General features: G+C 38.7%; 3 protein-coding genes and 1 long non-coding RNA gene across 4 annotated transcripts; 3 read left to right on the forward strand and 1 right to left on the reverse strand.

Moving 5' to 3' along the window:
* Positions 1-5,257: 5,257 nt before the first annotated feature.
* On the forward strand, positions 5,258-6,519 carry LOC120110202. The gene is made up of 4 exons (XR_005510971.1): positions 5,258-5,600; positions 5,743-5,781; positions 5,930-6,020; positions 6,178-6,519. It is a non-coding gene; the product is annotated as an uncharacterized LOC120110202 (long non-coding RNA).
* Positions 6,520-8,834: 2,315 nt separating this feature from the next.
* LOC103700970 (bZIP transcription factor 53) lies at positions 8,835-9,269 on the forward strand. The gene has a single exon (XM_026802171.2). It carries the CDS (start codon positions 8,835-8,837, stop codon positions 9,267-9,269), a length of 435 nt encoding a protein of 144 aa, XP_026657972.2.
* A 3,266-nt stretch (positions 9,270-12,535) lies between these two features.
* Positions 12,536-13,323, reverse strand: LOC103700971 (calvin cycle protein CP12-2, chloroplastic). The gene has a single exon (XM_008782885.4). It carries the CDS (start codon positions 13,091-13,093, stop codon positions 12,842-12,844), a length of 252 nt encoding a protein of 83 aa, XP_008781107.2. The 5' UTR covers positions 13,094-13,323; the 3' UTR covers positions 12,536-12,841.
* A 2,483-nt stretch (positions 13,324-15,806) lies between these two features.
* Positions 15,807-21,292, forward strand: LOC103700972. Its single transcript, XM_008782886.4, has 2 exons — positions 15,807-16,072; positions 20,309-21,292. The coding sequence occupies exons 1-2, from the start codon at positions 16,000-16,002 to the stop codon at positions 21,028-21,030; spliced, it is 795 nt and encodes a 264-aa protein (XP_008781108.2). The 5' UTR covers positions 15,807-15,999; the 3' UTR covers positions 21,031-21,292.
* The last annotated feature ends 473 nt before the right edge of the window (positions 21,293-21,765 follow it).

Below are 21,765 nucleotides of genomic sequence, written 5' to 3' on the forward strand. Positions count from 1 at the left end.
TTGAAGATAGTGGCATTAATGGAGAGTTGGGAGGAAACTGCATCCCAACTCAAATTGGCCATAGTGGAAAGGAGGTGGAGACGGGTTGACGTGATGAATGTGAAGTCTCTCTCAAGAGCCATTGTAGAGCTGAAGTCTGAGGAGGAGGGTCTGTGTGTGGACCTACCATCCCAACTCCCGGCTTTTCCACTGCTAATATAAGTGGTGGAATATTGCTTTTCCAACATGGATTCCATGATGGCAGCATGGTATTCTAGTTCCCGCATGGACTTCAATGGTTGCCAGAGCCAAAGTCAGGAAGATGAGGTTGAGCCCACAATCCCTTTCCATGGCTTTTATCCGATAGAGGCCCCATCACGAGCACCCCTTTTAAGTGAAGAAGAAACTTCATGAGGAAAATGCTCAAGCAAGTCTTCAGTGAGACTGATGGTCCCATGGCCATTACTGAGGCTTTTGGCACTTTCAGTCTGAACTCCAATAGCATTTCATCATCGTGGAACGCTGACTGGCGAAGTCAGCAAAATTATCTTATCCATGAGTTTTTGGTAGGTATTTTGTGACACTATTAATCATGCAATGTGCATCACATTGGAAGAATGGCATTATTCATGGCTAAAAATATCTAGCAGCTAGATTGCACTCTTTGTCATCGCATTGGATGGTCCATTTAAAACTAGCAGTAGGACACCCCTTACTACAGCATTATGAGTGATCAGTTCAATTTTGTTATAGCATCAAGGGACAATTTAAGATACAGATTTAAGAACCATTCGCTAATTCAAAGAATGCATCCTCCAACCATCCACCCTAGAACACCGTCAAATTGTGTGATGATGCTTTTCAGTGTTGAAGATCGTGAAATTAAATTTAAATTATCTGTTGATAAAAGAAAGAGACACTGTTTATAAAGTTTTCCCCTTCCCTTGGATAAAAGTAAGTGAACAGGAACTAATTCTAACTCCCACACGACGAGAAAAAGTAAAAGAAAAAAAATGATCCCTTTTGGCCGATGTATATTGCTAGTATCAAGAAATAAACAAGACAAATAAAAAAAGACTAATTTGTAAAGTTCTAGTATTTATAACACAAATGCCCTAAATGGAACGAAATGACTGCTCAAATGCGAAGCTCTACCATACAATTTTTTCCTGCTGCGCCTATTCAAGGAGAAAAACACAAGTTGAAAGTTGAAACTGATCGAGCAAATATGATCGAAAAAATAATCAGCTATTATCATAAATTCGAATGAATAGAAAGTTTACATTTTGAGAGTAGTTTACATTGAGTGTCGACCAAGACAAGAATGCAAAAATAATGAACTTGTATTTTGACCTCTGACCACCTCCAAATACAATCACCACATGCAGGCAGCTCCCTGGTTTTTCGCAAAGGTTGTAAGATATAATTAATAAATAATCTTGACGCATCAGTACATAGCTTGCAACCAATCAAAATCATGGGTGTTATGAGTAGCTTGTTTGATGAATTGCTTATGACCTACGTAAAAGTCTAGCTCTCTTCGAGATTGGCCTGTAGTGGCTGCATTATGAAGAACTTGTTAGAACCGTAAGCGCTGCCATCTCACTAAAACCCGCCGATAATAGTGAAGGCTTAACCATGGTCTTTAAACCGACCATCCCAAGCGCCCTCCTTGCTGACTTGATCCGCACCGGCCTCCGCCGCGGGCGAGCCTTGCTGACTTGATCCGCACCGGCCTCCATCAACAATCCTCCCAGCAAGCGAGCCTTGCTGACTTGGCCCACACCGGCCTCCACCAACAATTCCCTCCCCCCTAAGCAAGGGAGTTTTTTTTTTTAATCGCTTATCCTGGAAATCGAACTCGGGCCGCTGGCTCTGATACCAATTATTGGCCGAGTCCCACCTTATGTGAGGTGGGACCCAGCAATTTAAATAAAAAAAAGAAAAGAAAAAAAAAGAAAACAAAAAGAGGGAAAAGAGGGGTTAGGGTTTATTATTCTATTAGAGGGTGGATGAGAAAAAAAGAGGGCAATCGTTTTGGTGAAGTGCCTATGGAATCCATCTCAAGGAGGAGGTGAAGATCTTATTCAAGGCATCTCAAGAGGAAGAAGAACCTTGTGCAAATCTACACTCGGTGAGATTGTTCTCATTTTATTATTGGAGCCTAAACTCTTTTTCATATAAACTCTTTATTTGTGATCCAATAAAGAGATCCTTGATGTATGTGATCCTCTAGCTTAGCCTAGAGAAGATACTTTGTAAGCTCATTATTATTGATAGTGAAGATTTGTGGTGGACTTAGGTCCGGTGGGTTTTTTTTTCCCTCATATTGGAGGGTTTTCCACCTAAAAATTATTGTCTCTTACTTGTGATTTGATTTTTTGGTAGTTTTTACATTGATTAATTATTATAGTATTCTCATTCTACTCACACAAAGATAGGAAAATTGTTCATCTAGTAAAGGGGTATTTCCTAACAGAACTCACATGGAATTTGTCATAAAGAAAACAATAATGTGTGACAACCCAATGCAGGTGAATCGGAGACAGATTTGTGGTTTAGAGTTGCTTCCGAAAGCCAGATCAATTATTTGGTTGTGATAATCTACAAAGTGACTTTGAGGCCTTACTTCACATTGGCAGCAAGCTCATCAAAATCTCCTGCTAGCTGATGTGAATACGAGAGTCTTCACCTACTTCTGTTTAGTAGGTATAAACATTTTACAAACTAGCAGAACAAAACTCAGTCGCAGAACAGCAATAATACTAAATATTTCCTGGTGTTATTTTTTAATGGTAAATCATAGAGCACACCGATCAAAGGTAAGCCTCTAGAAAAACTTCTAGATTCAATTAATGGTAAATCATAAAGCACACATCAAAGAGAGATAAGATGAATTTAAGGACAGTGAGTATGTGGGACATCTGCGGTTAGAAACTAGAAGAAGAATAAGAAACATGAAGCTCTTAAAATAATCATGAAAACAAACAACGAACTTCCGAGTATTATGCTCATAATAATGAACTTCCAAGTATTTTGCACATATATATTCGCATGCAGATTTCAGATGGATGCTACCCGAAACTAACAATTACCGGGCCGAAATGACCAAGTCCTCAAACGTGAATTCTAGAAGCCTGCAAAAAAAAAAAAAAAAAAGTTTGGTACTGACAAAAGAATCTCGTCTTTGCACCTTACAATTAATAGAAAAACAATATTTATACGTTTGCCATTGCGTCATCTTTAGCTACTGAATAAAGTTTTAAAATGTATTTCGACAATGACAATTTTAGACCATGTGAAAAGCCAGTGCAATTTTTTTATGCCCGTCCGAATGAGCTGTGAGGCATCTCACTACTTTGTTTTATACAAAATCATGCATCTAGACTAAGTTTCTACGTGAGAATATTCCAATAAGTTATCTTCTTATCCTCACAACCTCTCCCGTCTCCACGTCGCCGTTAAACGAGGTAGTAATACCACCGTTCCAAACAATGGGCTTCCTTCAAAACCCAATCACTTTGTACCTCATAGTTCCAAACAATGGGCTTCCTTCGAAACCCCACCACTTTGGCACTTGGGAAACCACACCACTTTGGTTACTCCATACACCTTCAAAAAGGAATACCAGTCATATTTACCAACCCATGGTTTTCTAGAGTAAAATAATACATACTACGCCAATTATTATTATTTTTGGAAAAAATATATTAAAGCACTATAATATTATTTCTTAATAAAAAATAATTGATAGTAAGTATCAGATAGTATTATTATTTAATTTTGTTAATTTTATACAATAAAATGGGTAGATTTTAGAACATCAATTAAGATATTGAAAGATGGTAAATCTTTTCGATTTTTTTTTATCTTTTGTCTTCATCTTTGTTCAAATAAGAATAAGATTTTGGTACTACATACATCTTTAAAAAGAAATACCAGCCATATTTACCAACTCATAGTTTTCTAAAATAAAATAATACATAAAAATATGTTAAAGCACCAATGAGAAGCTATTTCACCTTACTAATTAAATTAGTAATGTGAGGCTGGCAACTTTACAATCAATCACCCCTCTATAATTCATTAATTTTAACTATAAGACCAATTCCCTAAGGTCACATGGTAAATAAAAAGTATGCATGACTGGCTGGCTATAACATTCTTTCATAATAAAAAATAGTTGATAGTAAATATCAGATAGTATTATTATCTACTTTTGTTAATATTTATACAATAAAATAGGTAGATTTTAGATCATCAATTAAGATATTGAAAGATGGTAAATATTTTCAGTTTTTTTTTTATTTTTTGTCTTCATCTTTGTTAAAATAAGAATGTGATATTGGTTTGTTGCTGGAAATTGGACCGGGGGCGGCCGTTGGCTGAGCAGGAGGGGCTCCGGGAGGGTTTGGCGAACGGCGGCGATCCAGCGATGTGCGGCGTCCTCCGGGGGACCTGCAAGAAGCCGGTGGCCGGGCTTTTCCGGCGCCGGCCCTCCGATACTTAAGTCAGAGGGGGCAAGTGTACAAGCGGAGGTAGAAATCAATAGTCAGAATCTCAATCTTCCGACCCCCCTCTAAGATGGAGAAATTCCCCTTTTATAGAGGGGGCTGGGTTACCTGTGATGTGACAGGACAAACGGTCTATCGTACAATTGGGCATGCAGTAGAAATTAATGCTCGATTGTGTGAATCAATGTTGTTACTGTTGGAGATTAGGCCAAAGCTCTTGAGTCGTCGTGGAGTCGTGCCATCATTCATAATCAAGCAGGTTTGTCGTAAGAGGCTTGATGTCCGTAGGCAACGGGAGCCATACGCTTTAATTGTTGAGTAGGCTGAGGGCCTGCAAGCGCCATGCGCTTTGATGGTTGAGTGAACAGGATACCTGCAGGACTAGGGGTGGCAAAATATGACCCGACTCGCCAATCCGACCCGTGTTCGACCCGCCATAAACAGGTTTGTGTTTGGCCTAAACGGGTTCGGGTCGTAAACAGGTCGACCCGTTTAACCTGTTTATTAATTGGGTCGGATACGGGTTTTAGATATCGGACCCGTTTAACCCGTGTAACCTGTTTAACTGTTGGGCTGATAGATAAGGGCCACAATCCACAAAGCCCAGGGCCGACCCAACTCCCCGCCTCAGCCCATTTTCTTTGCCTCGGCCCAACTCCCCGCTCGGCCCAATCTCAACGCGAGGGCCACCAGCCGTCCACTGGCTTCACTGCTCCACGCATCCACCGTCCGCGACTTTAGAATGGATCTTTTAATTGAGACTTCTCCCGTTCTCCGTTGTTAGGGTGAGGACTGAGGAGTGAGGACTTAGGGTTTGTGCGCCGGCGCCGCCCGAGCTCTATTCCCTCCCTCAGCGTCCCTCTCGAGTGTCTCCCCTCTAGTCTCCTCTCCAGCTTTCCTCCGGAGTCCGGACTCTTCGCCTCCCAAGCCCTCTCCTCCGGACCTTCGCCCTCTCCTCCCCCGTGCCAACAACTTCGGCCTCCCCGTCGACGGCGACCGCGGCGGCTCGACGGGTCTTGGGATTTTTTTGGCTCCCGTCGCCTTCCCTCTCCCTCTTCCGTTCGAAGTCTTCCGTGCATGCGAGGTCGGATCCTCTGCTCCACCGAGGTAAGAAAGATCCATCTTTTCTTCTTTCTTCCCTTGATCTTTCCTCTTTTCTTCTCAAATCTGATACGGATTCATCCCTTCCTTCGTTTATTTCTTCGATTTCTAAGTTTTTTTTGTTGTTCTCTTTTCTATTGTGTTCTAGGTCATCGGTTGATGCAGGCTTTATAAGCGATTCATTTCGGTATAATTTCTGGTTTTATTTTCTGGGTGAAGTTGATGATTTCAGTATTTATTTTTTGTTCTTCCGACATTGTCTCTCCTAGAACCTAGATGCTGATATCTGTTTTTTTTCCCTTTTTTGTGGGCTTTCGACTATAATATGATGTTAGGGTTTGGGCCCTTTGGGGTTTACTTCATGTGGCAGAATATTTATGTTGTATGCGTGATTTGGGTTTAACAAGTCACCGGAAGCACCATCAAGTAAAACATTGGCATTCATACTACGAATCTAGAAGCTTTTCAATAGAGTTGATGCAGCTTAGTTCTTTAGATGATTGACAGGCTTGAGTTTTTGATCAGTGAAAGCGATTGTCTAAATTGTGCTGATGTGGGTGTTTTTTTCCCCCTTATTTTTCAGATTAGGACATCTGTTGCCGCTATCTTTGCATTGTGGAAGCCTCATACAGCTAAAAACTAAAATCAGCAAGCAGCCAAGCATATTGATACATCAAAAGCTAGTATGACCATCTTCCTGCATCTGGAGTGTTTGATGCAAACCATTCATTCTTCAGACAGTGGCCAACTACATGACTTTGTTTCTGTTCTCTTTCTATAATATTTTATCACATGAACCATCATTAGGTGGAAAGCTTTTTGTTGTGAACTTTTAAGTAATGCATACCAGCAGCTAAGGATTTCATATTTCAATTGATTTGCTTGTATGTGTAGGATCCGTATATGAAAATTTTGAAAAATCTAAGTTATGTGGTCTTCCGATTGATTCTTTAAGCCTCCGCGTCTTAGATTGTCTGCAACAATTGCCTATAGAATTTTCAAGAGGTATGAATCGGGAAAAATATTGTCATGTAAGCAGATTTGTGTATTTGTGCTTTGTCTAGAGCTGGAAAACATAAGGAAATATTAATGAAAAAATGGATCCTGATCATGCTGATATTGAGAAGTGATTGTTAAATTGCATGATGTCAAACCTTCATTTAATTTCTTAGAAGAAAATGCAGACAGCAATCCTACTTGATGTGCTTTCAGGGTTTTTATCAGATTCAACGGGTCGGGTTTAAACAGGTTAAACAAGTTTGGTTGGGCATGTTAAACGAGTTTGGTTGGGCAGGTTAAACAGGTTTGGTTGGGCAGGTTAAACGGGTCAGGTTAGGCAGGTTAAACGGTCGGGTTGGGCAGGTTAAACAGGTCTAAATAGGTTAAACAGGTCGAGTTGGGCAAACAGGTTAAACAGGTCGGGTTGGGTAAACAGGTTACCTGTTTATTAAACAGGTTAAACGGGTCGGGTCGGGTTACCTGTTTAATAAACAGGTCAGGTTCAGGTTGTAATTTCTGACCTGTTTAATAAACAGGTCGGGTTCAGGTTTATGATTTTCTGACCCGACAACCATGTGACCCGACCCGTTTATGACCCGACCCGACCCGATTGCCACCCCTATGCAGGACCCATACATATTAATTGTTGACGAAAGCAACACGTAATCTTACGGTCGCGCTGCGGGGGGATGTGACCTCAACGCGCAGGTTGGGCATTTTTGGATTGGTAGAGCTGTTCGGGTGCTTCCAGGTCGAAGGGGGTCTGCTCGACTGTCTACAGTCGGAGGGGATCTGCTCGGTCGGCCCCCGCTCGGAGGGGACCTGCTCGACCGGCCCCTGCTCGGCAGGTCTGCTTGGTCGGCCCCCGCTCGGAGGGGACCTGCTCGACCGGCCCCTGCTCGGCGGGTCTGCTCGGGCAAGCGTGGCGACATGCTTTTCCCCCAATATGGTTCATCTCGATCTCTATCACCAAAAGATAATTTGACTTGTTCTAACACGTTGTTTATTAAGCCAGATTATTTATTTAACAAAATAATCAAATTTAGATTTGAATTTTTAATTTATTTAATAAATATATTGAGTCTGGATTGGTAGATTTTGTATCCAATCCAATCGATATCTTGTTTGACCGATCATTATGGATTGACCTACAATTTAACCGCTACCATCTCATAACGTTGCTTGTTTTGGACCCTGCTTCTGGAATACCTGCGGTTTTCGAGGTTTATCCAACGATATCCATGAAAAATCTAACGGCCGTTTTGACGGTCGGAAGCTTCCACCCGATTCTCCAAAGCCTCGCCGCGACTCCCACCTACCCTTCTGAGTTCTGGCTGCCATAAAATATTTAAGGAAAATAGTTAAATATATCCAAATCTTATTCCCAAAGTGCCCCTCTCCCTATCTATAAATAGCCCTCTCTGATACCCCAGAAACCTTCTTTCGTTCGTTGGCTTGCTTTATTGGTGTTCTGGTTTCTCTTCCAGCTAAGTATTTTTCTTCTATTCCTCGTTTTCTTTCAGTTTTGCTTTTATTTATAGCCAATTTCAGTTCTTTTCTGTTCCATTTCTCAAGGCTATTTTGGGGGATTTTCTTTGATTTCTTGGTTGATCTTGTAAAACCAGAAACAAAATCCCAACTCTTCTTGTTGGTTTTGGTTTCTGGGTTGATCTCGTGCCCCAAAATCAGATCTTTTAAGGTTTACGGAAATCCCCTGTTTCCAATATCTCATCTTTTCTGGTGGATCTTTTTATCTGAAGAAATCTCTGTTCCAAAATTGTTCTTTTGGAGTCTGTATTTGGTTTTGGAGAACACCCAGTTTCCAAAATCTGATCTTGGATAAGATTCCAAGCCCCGTGATATATCCAGGTTTCTAGATCCCCTGTTCTTGCTGTTTGGTTGGATTTCTGGTGCTCGCTGCATTAATCTTCCAATAGATCACCCTCTTTGCTCATAGAAACGGGTCTTCTGTTTATAATTTAAAGCTCTGCCCTTGATCTCAATGTTCTCGGGCTTGATTCTGTCGATAATCTTTCTTTAGCCTTTATGAATTTTGCTTCTCTTCGCCGCCGCCGCGTCTGCTTCCTCCAGTCCTACTCAGTAGTGTTCCTTTACTGGTTCTACTTCTTCTCATAAAGTAGACCTCATCGTTCGATCGGTTCAACTCAAAGCAAGCACCAAATCTCCTCCAATTTAGTTTCTACTAACTTTAATTTGATCGAAGAGCTCCTTCGAAAGAGAATGTCTCCATCTCCGGCTTGCCAATCTTCCGGGTCCGAAGGCGGTCCCCAGCTCGTGGTGGATGAGAGGAAGCGGAAGAGGATGCTCTCAAACAGGGAGTCCGCAAGGAGGGCCCGGATGAGGAAGCAGCAGCGTCTCGATGAGCTGACAAACCAAGCAGCTCAGCTTAGGAATGAGAATGAGCAGATCGTCATGCAGGTCAATTTGATCAGTCAGCAATACCTCAAGCTGGAGTCAGAGAACTCTGTTGTGGGAGCTGAGGTGATGGAATTGACTGAGAGGCTGCAATCTCTGAATTCGATGCTCCAAATCTTCCAGGAGGTCAGCGGGATGGCGATGGACATACCGGAGATACCGGACCCGCTCCTGAGGCCATGGCTGCTCCCTTGCCCTGCCCAGCCAATCATGGCCTCTGCGGACTTGTTCCAGTTCTGAATCATGAGCTCCTTGAGAAGTCTAGTTTGCTTGGTTTAGACTTCAGAGTTTACTGTATTGCGAGTTCAGTGATGTGTTGCATGTGTTTTCTTCTTGGGTCTCAGACAGAGTTATGTCTAATTACTTGGTCTTTGTATGTTTTGTGTTTTAATTCGCAGCATGGTGTGGGCTTGTGTTTGATCTAACATTGCCTTTCATGACATATGGTATTGGGTGTTGAAATGGTTGTCTGATATGGTGGAAGTATGAGATTGTTCTTCATGGTTTGGTTTGAGTCCAACCATTTGGATGCAATGGGAATTTTTGTTAAACTGTGGTAGATCATAATTGCTTTTGAAGTATTTCAAAGAATATTTTTCTGGTGGTTCAAGCCTGGTGCTGAATTTGCTTCCTAGTCTTTGCTTGGCCTGAATTCCACATTGTTAGCAAGCATTTGTGTGCATCATTGGTCCAACTGTTTTCTGCTTATTAATGTAGTTCCAGATGGATGTGCATTCTTCTGCAACATGTTTAGAGACACCTGATTTCTGATGCACTTTTACCCATGGTTGGTTTGATCATTTGAAGGCCAAAATAATCCTGCCTTTCTTGATTCAAATTAAAAGATAGTCAGATACTGTAGTTGATAGACTTCACATGGTTGAATTAGTGATTCATTTGCTAGATATAATCCTGTTTTATCAAAATAAACACATCGTTTGCTGTTGGAAATAATATTTGCTATTGAACAAAGTTCTGGAATCAGTTTGTTAGTTCTCCAGAACTGGAGTGGAATCAGTTTGTTAGTTCTCCAGAACTGGAGGTTAAGTCTCACAGCTTAGTATCTTCTTGCAGCTTCTTGTTTCACATTAGTTCAAAATCCTTAAGTTTTGGACTGAAAGCCAGGACTTTGCAATCTGTTTAACATAAGCTCAAAATCCCTAACTTTGTTCTGGGGTCTTTTTTTTTCAGAACTTTCAGTTCTGCTTTATGCTTGGTTCCGTTAAATTTTCAACTCGAGTGCAGCTCTGATAACTGTGTTCCTGGTGTCATCTTGTATTAATGGTGCCATCCATCTTCCACTGCTATGCGAGCTAAGTTCTCAACCATGGATGCGAATTCGAAGCAAAGTGGAATGCCTTTTGTTTGTTTATTTGTTTGTGTATGTGTCATTGGTTTTTATTATGAGAAACATGATGAGAATGTCACCTTTTCCCTTTGAAGCCAAACCTCTCTACAGAAAACGCATGTAGGAGAGTGGTGCTACTGATCAAATAAACCAAGTGCTGTTTGCTTTGGTTGGTAGGATGCCAAGTTCATTATATTGTAAATGGCTCTTAAAACTCACTGCGCTGCCAAATTGTTTCAACAGTTTGTTCTGGGTAAAGTTGGCAGCATCGTTTTTGTTATGGCTGGAATAGAACTTCTGGAACAATTAGACACCACACCCCCCAGGCTTCTTATATGACTATTACACCCAGATACTAAATTACCATAAGCAAGTAAAACAAGACAAATCAAATGTAATATGGCCTTTCGATATAAGGATTCGAAGTGAAATATAGACAAGTGGATTGGATTCTTGGATGTCATCAAAAAACTTGGATCAAAATTGGCCGATTGGCACCACTGTAAGCAACATCCGAGTTGAACTTGTGCCTTCATGTTGGCATCCTGTTGGTTAACTTAAGGTTTTGTAGAAACTACTCATCGTATCAATTAAATAGTCCAAGAAGGAAGGCAAGGTCCAAATATCTGTTAAAAGTGCTATCAAAACAATTATGAAATGCGAGATTAGGCAATAAAACACGCGAGGATCCCAATCCAATATTTGGACTTAAACTCAATACACCTGTCTTACCAAAACAAATTAAAAAAAAAAAAAATTAGATACACTTAGGGGCATCTTCTTCTCCCCCTGTAAAATATTGCAGAACTTCCCTGACATCTCTTACTAATGGATTCTTTTATGCTAAACATGCACAAACGTTTTATGACCACTGCATGCATAAATTGACATGGACTAGTGACATCAATCTAATAACTCCTCTTTCTTTTTGCTCTCATGGTTTGCCATTAACAAACATTTGCTTGAAGAGATCAAGGCACACCGAGATCTGTCCTCGAAAGGCTGATCAACCATGATGGATATTGAAATTTGGCCAGAGGTGCTAAGTTGGGGAACAAGTCAATTGACCATCTAGAGGCCATGTTAATTATGTTTGCGAACATTTTGTGACCTCATATATATTAAAATTAGATTTTTACTTGGATGCTGAACTCAGGCATGCGAGAATCTAAAAACACAGAGTCTGAGCCTGTTATGGCAGACTAATATGCATCTATTTAGTCAAGATAGTTGATGCATAATGCCGAACACCATAGCTAGAATTTTGACCTTGAGGAACAATTAATTCAGTTAAAGGCAGAAAATTCATGCTTCAAAAAATGCAGAAAATTTGTGAAAAATTCAGAAAGAATTAAAAATTCGTATCTGAATATGTCTATTCATATAAATAAAGTGTTACATTGATGAATGATGAACAATTAATCAGTCAACGACAATCCATACAATGAGGTCAAGTGCCTAATCAGTCACTCTTAGGATAAGGAAGATGTGTTTGGGTGGCAGGAACCCCAATGTTAGAAATTTGATGGCCTAAAATTTTGTTAATATGGGTGTGTGTGTATATATATATATGGATTAATTTAGATTTTTTTTTCCTTTGTGCTGAAACAAGCACAATAGATTCAAAAGAATGATAAACATTTATAAAAGCATTACCATTTCATGCAACACATAGGCTAGCATCATCACTTTGTAATTCACAAGTTTTTCATAAACTACGCATCAACAATATAAAATAAAAATAAATCAATTTATCAAGAAAAAGAAAGAAAGAATAGTTCAATGCCTATTTTAAAAGTTCAGAGAATATTGTTGCCACCATGTTAGCGGTAACTTCAATTGAAGAAATAGTAACCTTAAATAATAATAAAGAGCCACATGATGCAGCTGTGCATCCTAATAAAAGCTCCCAAATTCTAACTTTATCTTCAGGATTTTTTAGAAGTTAGAATCCTTTCTTCTTGGACCAAACTAGATGAGAGATCTTCAGACCTCCCAAACCACAGAGGACACAACTTATTGAGTGGCCATGAAACACATATTCCCTACCTTGAATGCGATCACTTTGCTGTCTCCTTTTGTATGTAACCCCATTCAATAATAAAATGATCACACAATACCTTACCAAAAAAAATTGCCAAACCAAATAACCAGAACATAAGACACAAAAGTATCTGTCAACAGTGGGCAATAAGATACAACGTAGTAATCATTATATAGCACGCTTCACCAAGTAGAGATCGATTTACCATGATCACCATCATCAATCAATCATTGACCATGCAATGATGCTATGCTGTGCTTTAATAACAGAGCACGTAAAACATAAAAACTTGCATATGTGGGAAACAGTTCAACCCTAAAGATTACATGCACCCTACCATCAAGCAAGGCACAAACGCCAAACTTTCTTCTTCTTTACTACTAATTAAGGGATGATTATTTCTTCTTCCTTGTGTGGTCTTCAGTCCTCGTAGGTGCGGCACTCTTCGGTCTCGGGGTTGTCCTTGCAGTAGTCCTCGAGGGGATCGGAGTCCTTGAGCTTGTCGCGCGCATGGCTCGCCGCTGCGCTGAGCTCCTCCACCTCGTCCCATGCTGCTGCGCACTCGCCGCTCACCTCGTTGCCTTCGCATGCCTCCTCTGCCTTCTTTATGCTATCCGACACCTTCTCCGATATGCCCGGAGGGGTCGACGGTGAGCTCGCCACAAGCACCATGCGGCGGCCTATCGGTGTCCGGTGGCCAGCAGCCCATGGGAGGATTCTCCCATGGAGTGGTTGTTGTAGCTTGGGAAAGCTCTGCCTTCTTGGAGGCAACCTTTGTGGTGGAGAGGCTCACGCCGGCCAGAGTGGTTGCCATGGCTATCTCTTGTTGTTGGAGGGAGTGTTACCAGGCGCAACAAACCAAGGGATGGTGCAATGGGAGGAAGAAGGCTGGACGCAAGGGGAAGGTGGTGATAAGCCCTCTTGAGTGGGTGGTGTGCCTTTGGGGACGCACGTTTCTTATCATTTGGTGGCCAATGGGAGGGTTCCAAGTAAGCGCAAGCGTAGATATTTTTTTTTTGTTGGGGCAAATCTATTGGTAAAAGATCCTGGGGTGTGACTGTGAACCATCCACGTGGAAGAATTTGGAAGCATCAAGCTGTGATTGGGTCAGGTCCGATGGGTGATGGGTGACGAAGTTTGATAAGGCCGACGAAGTTTGGCACAACCAATCACAAACCAACTAAGACAATATTTGGCAAGACCGGCTAAGTTTGGCAATGATTAATTTTTTTTTTATTTTTTAATTAAGTACTTCTCCAAATAATTTTATCGATTCAAACTGAGAAATATTCGATGATTCATGAATTATATGATTTGTTATTACAAGAATATATGCTTTTTCTCAGAAGATTCCATTGAAGCGACGATTGCACAATCCAATGATGGATTCTATGGAAAGGTTTTTTTAGAGTTAAATCTCCTTCTAACAGCTCAAATGTTTCAGAGCCTCTACCAAGAGTGCATGGTCAAAGCCCAACAATTGCTAAAACTTTAGAAGATTCACTGTCTTCGGTGCATCAACATATACATAAGGATGAGGATACGGGTATTCTCAACAACCAATTTGGATAAAGTTGAACGAAGATTAGTTTAGTATCCGCTAGAACATTGGTCTTATTTTGGTAGAAGTGATATAGATGGAAGCTAGTGAAAAAATTCTGGAAGAAAGCAGGCATTATGAGAATTTGTTGTTCACGGAAACAAGAGATGACTGCATATTCACATACAAATCCTTTATTGAATCATCGACAAAGCGGAGTGCTAATCATGCATCAATTCACCAAGATTTTTTTTTTTTTTTTTTCAAACGTCAGCTAAAAATCGTGCATCACTCAACGCCATGTAATTCAATCTGCAAAGAAAAGGTTGCACCATTTAATGCCATCAAATTATCATGATTTTATGCATATATGTATATATCCACGCATGTTCTTGACTACCATAAGTTCATAACCAATACAGTGAATGAGGGGGTCACTCAAATCAATTCAACCTGCATATCGTGGCTATGCACCTGGTAAGATCATGTAATTGGTACCACATAATTCGTGCAAAATTTTTGTGCCAAATATCGTCTTTGGAAATGAAATTATGGCTATCATTTGTAAACAAAGTTTAAACCTTGCGATCTAAATTACTTTCTCCAAGAAATGTAGGGTGTTTTTTTTCACCATTTTTGCTTACAAAAAATACATTGGAAAGGAAAGTGCAGTGTTTGCTTAACAATGAGATAGTTTCAGTAATTTTAATCATAGGGCAATGAAAAATATGCAACGTAGAACACTAGTCTGCTTTCCTAGAAAAAGTGGGGAAGAAAAAAGAATTTATTATAACCGGGTTTGGGTTATGGGTTAAAAATTAAAATGTTATGTGACATGCAGGATTTGGCATGCCGAGTCGAGGGGTCAACTAGACGCCACGAATAAATAACACAAGAAATCAACACGTCGTCATTTAATTTCCTACACACGCCCCCACTGGACATATTATGCGGATATCACGCGGCCTCAATCCGGATCTGGAACCGGGCATCCCTCTCAGAATAAACGTAGGGCGAGCTTATTTGGTAGAGCATTTGATGGGCAGAAAGTACTTTTTAATCCTCTAAAAATATTTTTAGATACAATAAAAATATTTAATAAAAAATCAAAAAACTTCAAAATAAAATTTATTCAAAAAAATACTTTTCTAGCATGAGCCGAAAAGCTATTTTGATTTATAATTTTTTTTTCTTTTTGAACCAAAATATCCATAATAAAATATTATAATTACAGAAAATATATTTTTGGATCAAGATATTATTTTATTTATATTAATAAAATATTAATATATAATGATAATAATTATAATATTTTATATTTTTATTATTGTATTATACTATAAATATAATATTATATTACATTATATCATAATACATCGATATGTTATGTTATATAATATTAAATTATGTTATATTATTATACTATAGTATAAAATATTAGATTACTATACTATATTAATATTATATTATAATAATATTATACTATATTATATACTTATATATTAATATATATTATATTTTATTATGCTTTATTATGCTTTATATATTATATACTATATCATTTTGTAGTACCTAAAATATTTTTTTAATATATTTATCAAATATATATTAAAATTTTATGATACTTTAAAAATATAATTATCAAATAATAAATAACTTTTTATAAAATTTCTACTATCTATTTTCGAAAGTTCTAACACTGCTGAATGGAAAAGTCAGGGTAAATAGAAAGAGGGCCGCTCGCTTTGAGATCCGGGTTGCCACGCGTGGGCAGGTTAGTGTGTCTGCATAAAATGTGGTATGCGAGCGTGTGTAGCTTAGCAACGTCCCCGGTTCTGGGTTCTAGAATGCGGCGGGGCCCACTCTTCCCCATGACTCCGCAGCTCGTCTTCAAAACTAAAGCGCCGGTCTCCAGCTGCTTCCGACGCCAAAGCTGATAAAGAAGAATCTCGATAACTCGATAACCGTCGCTGCCCCCATATCCAAGCCTGAGCGACCCAAGCCACGATTAGGGTTAGGGTTTGGTTGGCCGGCGAGGATGCTGGATCTCCAGAAGCGGCGGGTCCAGCTCGCGCTCTTCGTCGCAGGCCTCATCGCTCTCAGCATGACAGGTTCTCGTCCTCGATCTCTTCTCTTCGTACATTTCCCCTTTGTTTTTTCAAATTTTTCGGAGTTATTTTCCCGTAATTCCGTCGTTTTCCGTCCTGTAAATAATTGGCAATTAATTTGAGTGACTTTAATGCCTACGAGTTCATTCTGGCTAATTCTGCGTCAATTTGGATTATCATTTTGGTTGGAGATTGGATTCGATGCGGTTAGAATTTCGATTCATATGATACTAGGTGTGGTGGCTTTTGAGCGCTGATAGAACCCAATAAGAACTTACTAATTCACTGTTTTGATTTTCATCATGCCCTTAGTTTCAAAAAGGTGTTTTTTTTTTCCTGGGATCTTAAATTCTTAGGAAATTTCAATCAATCATTTTGGAGAGAGAGCATGAAAGCGACATATGAAGAAAACATCTGATTGTGATACTTTTGAAGTGCGTGGAGCTTTGAGGCCTTCATTTTTATTGCATTGGCATGGTTGGGATTGTGTTGTAACTAGTGGCAACCTAAGATATTTTGATTATATGAATATCTATGGATACTGGAGGAACTTGTCTATTCATGGTGTTTCCTTTATAATTTGGTAACTTCTACCTGGTGGTATTCATCATGTAATTTGTGTAGCCTGCTGCCATCTTGGAGCCAATGTTATATTCGGGAGTCTTTCTTAAATGTTGGGAGTGGGCGTAGATTGTTCCACTGTAACCATTGGTCTTTTTGGTTTGTTTCCCTCACTCTCTTGTACCTTTTCTTCAATAACTCAACGTGGGGTTTTCCCTCCTTTTTCTGAAAATTTGGAAAAAAAGGAGGGGAAGTTCATTCAGTGGCTACCGAGGCTTTGCATCTTGATTTCAACTTAGAAGCTTGTCTTATTTACCATCTCATTATTTCTCAAATTATTTCAGCACTTTCCATTAGAATGTTGCTGCTATTGTCAACAACATACCAGCGCTCATGACTGCAGGTTTGTGTAAACATTGTCCGATGGCCATCAAGCGAATAGAAAAAAAAAAAAACTTTTAACAAAAATCATTACTACTAACTAATCGGCATTCTGAAACACGTGTAAATTTACTTCTAAGAAAAACTCACAAGTGTAAATAGTGAGCCTTATTGTGTTTAATTATATTTGCTTTCATGAATTTTACTTTTGACATTACTTCCGACTCTAGACCGAATTGCCCTCTTAGAAGGAAGGGGCTTTGGAATTCCTTCTTACTCTTGGTTTCCCATTACTTAATTTTGATGCTCTAAACTATGCATACAACCTTTTCTTCATGGTGTTGTTGCCGTCAATTTTGCATTTGCTGCAGCATCTCAAATAATTTTCCCATACCTATTGTTTTCTTAAGAGTATAATTATAATAGACAAAAACTTTCTTTGTTTTGGTTTTATATGGTAATGATATGTTGCCTGTATTTCTTTGTACTATGGGAAGAAATCTTATATGTACCCCATCCCTTTTGTCTGAGTCATTTCCTGTACCTTTATGTTGCTTCACCAGCCCATTTTCTTTGACATTATTTTCATGGCATGGGGTGGGGAGCAAATCAAATCTTCTTTTTTTCTTGAATATACTAAGGGCTAATTTTTATTTTACATTTGCATTTTTTTCTTTAATCATATGAGTTTTATTATTTTTTTCTTTTAAATTATATGATCCATGGTTAATCGAATCAATTTCATCTTATGAAGTAGTTCAAGTAATACTTGTCTTAGATTCTTAACCTTAGCTGATTAGATGAAAACTAATGCACATAACTGCAACAAGCTGTTATTTGATTCTATATCATTGCTGATCCAAACAATGAATATCTTGTATGAATACACTTCTTTTGTCTCAAGCTTTGATGGAGAAATGCTGATTATCTCTAGGAAAACAAGCAGTTACTTGACCACAGGCTGATTATCTCTAGGAAAACAAGCAATTAATTGACCACATCTTTAGTCTACTCTGAGAAGTCTTCTAAATTTATTGAAGTCTCGACAACCATGATATGATAGGAGGGCATTGTTTGAGTAGAATATTTGGTTGGATCATCATCAAGTATACTAGTTCTCAAATTTTAATATTAAAATATTCTTTATCACCAAAGGATCCAGCATCCGCATAAGGTATTATGAGCTTAGGTCTAGAAATTTAAGCACATGATTTTGTAATGTAAATATCATTCTTAGAAATAGCATATCTTAGACCATGGGAAATAAAATAACCGGATGCTGTTGATATGAAACTTGCTTCCTAGGCATTGTTTCATTTTTGATAGTTTATGGCGTCATCTGTTATTATTACATCATCCTCGACATTCACCAGAACAAGAATACTGCTTCTTTCTTTATCTTTATGCAAACAGTAATAAAGTTAAGTGATGCCTTTGAACTCTTCAGTATCAGAAAAAAATATGGCCATTCTTCTGCATTAGGAACCATTTACCATGTAGATGAAGGGTTTAGAGTTTTGAGTTTCTTTTTTTGTTTCTTTTGGCATATCTTTAGTCTGCATTTATGTCATTTAGAATTTATTAGAATCTTCATTTTTATGTTTTGATTAATCCAAAAAGTTTATTTTGTTAGATTTCGTAGACCTATTGTGGCATAACCTATGTATGTAAGGTGAAGACCAAGTGTTCTATCATGGTGATGAATTTCTTAGCATTGAATCTATATTGAATTTGTTGTTCCTTAAATGTTCAAGTGTTCTCTAAGGTGAATCTCTAATTATCCCTTTCCTCTCCTCTCTTAATTTACTTTAGTAGGTACCGATATTTATTAATTAGGACATAGGAGTGATAATCCTACTTCATTTCCATGATTGATAATCACTTGCAGAGCTTGAAGCAAAAAGAGAAAAATATGTATTATTCATAACTAATGAGTACTCTGGCAGACACTTAAAAGGAGCTTTAGTCCTGCTAACAAGAACTTTACCTCTGTTCTTTTAAAGTGAAGCTCCCCAATTGCATAAACTTATTATAGGTGGTTCGTCCTCTGTTGCTTCTGCTCCTGCTTCTAAATACTTTGGAGCTTCCCTTTTGTTTGTCATACCATCTATATTACCATGATTCCACTGATATCACTTCCAAATAACAGTGTTTTTGTTCTTCTAGGTATTCTCATTAATGTATATATCATTAAATACCTTGTCAGATTGAATCATTCTACCAGTTTTTATTATGTTGTGTCTATTATAAAAGTATTTCATAGTAATGCTTCTTAGGCATTCTTACTCTGTGCCATCTTTGAGAATTTGCTATTTCCCTGATCTAATCATGCAACTATTTGAAGGTGACATCTAAAAAAGATTCACCACTAAAGTAAAAACTGGAGTGTGACTGTGCCAACAATGCTACAAGTAGATAATTTTCTCTTATATGGCACAAATGATGCTGCCACTCATTCTCACATATTGTCACAAACCACTAAAATTCATCGTCATCAACTTGTCACAATTAAGACAAAACTCTGTGAACTTGTCAATTTGGAGAAATACTTGGAAGTGAGTAGATTTTGCTAACACAAAGGATAAGGAGCCTAGAATTATCAACTAGTCTTAACTTCCCTTCTTTTGTAATATTAGGACAAAATTGGACTCTGTTTCCATTTCTTTGTGGTTCATGTAGTGATGGCCTAAGAGGAGGATGAAGAAGAGGCAGATAAGGATGTCTGAAACTTAGACTTACTAGCACCATAGATTTCATGCTGTGTGATGATTTCTAGGTACTCTTGCTCTAGATTTTGAAGTGCTCCTACATTATCTGGATAATAGAGAACAAAATCCTCCTCTTTTTTTTCTGATGTGTGGATTGAGCATGTAGCAGACAGCCAATTTCTTTATAAATATGTAAAGTCTAGGAGTATTTCTAAATCAGCAAGAAGTTGAAAGTTGTCAGGGGAAAAAAGATGGATACTGCTTTCTTTATTTCACTACCAGGTTTGGTGATGAAAATTGGTGTGGATGATAAGAAAAATTTCACCTGGACTTCTATGAGTACTGAAGGCAGTCCCCTTGCATTTGAAGCACTAAAACTTCTGTTTAAGCAGTGTCAACGTTCCACTGAAATTAATGTTCTATCTTGTGGGCATCCTTCCAATCTTTTGGTTATAGCCAACAAACTAACTGCTGGCATTGTATATGAATTGAAGCTATATTTTACTTCCACTGCAAATGCACTGATTTTTTCCTGTTGAATCATTAATTATAAGCCCTTATATTCATATCCCCCTTTTCTCTTTTCCAGCTGAAAAGTTCAGGGAACTTGTTGGAAAAGGAGCTGCATCCAAAAGTGGTGAGTTTACATTTTTGAACTGCTTTGACATGGGCTCCGGAACTCTTGCTTGTGGGGCCAAAGAAGGCATCAAACTCTATGTCTACAACCTCCGAAGTGCTCATGTGGAGAAAATGAGGCAGCGAGCCACTGAGGCTGCATTAACTGATGCATTGAAGGAAGGGTTGAGTGCGAGTGATGCGGCGAAGCAGGCACAAAAAGTTGGAGCAAAAGCTGCAAAGCTGGCTTCCAGGCAGGCCAAGCGCATTTTGGGTCCTATTATATCCTCAGGCTGGGACTTCTTTGAAGCCATATACTTTGGGGGCACCATGACAGAGGGATTTCTCAGAGGAACTGGCACCTTGTTTGGTACCTATGCAGGGGGGTTCCATGGAGAACAAAGGCTGGGTCGGTTGGGTTATCTTATGGGAAGCCATCTGGGTAGTTGGGTTGGAGGAAGGATAGGGTTGATGGTATATGATATTGTAAATGGAGTGAATTATTTACTTCAGTTTGTCCAACCAGAAGAAAACACAAGCTCCGTTTTTTCTGATGAAGATTCTGATTCTGAAGATACATATAAAACAGATGAACACATTCACTATGAAAGTCCAAGTGGGGAAACTGGTTATTATGAAACTCCACAAGGTGAAACAGAAGAGGCTGAAGCCTCAGGGGGTTGGGGTATTTTTTAGATGATTAACCAGTGAGATGCTAATGATTGTTGTGACATATGTAGCAATTTCCATTTTCACGTTTCTTAGTGTAATTTGTGCAGTAGTGTTGAATATATTTTGTTTTGGGTTTATCAGTGAAGCATCAGGTCACTGGAGACACAGAAATAGTTTATTACGTGTTGCCGTGTTGGAAAACACAATCTGAATTGCTTGACGATTGAAAGATTCTACATCTTTAAGATTATGGGTCAATAAACAGCTTTGTTGCTGGTTGTCTTAACATCCATACTTTTGCAGCCAGGATGCTTTGATGATTTACAGGGAAATCTGATGATTTGGCAGGAAGCCTTTTGCTGCTGCAGAGCTTGATATTTCTTTGCATACGTGTTTTGATTGAACTTAAGATTCTCTTCAAGAAAATTAATCATAGATTGATCAGGTGGGGCTTGTTGATAAGTTATTTATTTATTTACTTTTAGTGGATGTTGATAAGTCCTTGGTGGAATATTGCTTAACAATTTTTTTTTTCAGGTTGAGTTTGAGATTTCAGATATGCATAGGATTTCAGGAAAAAAGTTTATTAGTTTTTGTAGCTTATCATCCATTGATGAAATTTATTATGACTTTTGTTTTAATTCGTGGCACCATCTTCCCCTCTGTTGTATTTTGTCATTGAATGGGTGCCTTACGAAACTTAGCCTGCTATGAACTTGAAATATTAACTCCATGCCAATGTGTAGATGAAACAATATC

Source organism: Phoenix dactylifera, chromosome 3, assembly GCF_009389715.1.
Source record: "Phoenix dactylifera cultivar Barhee BC4 chromosome 3, palm_55x_up_171113_PBpolish2nd_filt_p, whole genome shotgun sequence".
In the NCBI taxonomy this organism is placed as follows: Eukaryota; Viridiplantae; Streptophyta; class Magnoliopsida; order Arecales; family Arecaceae; genus Phoenix; species Phoenix dactylifera.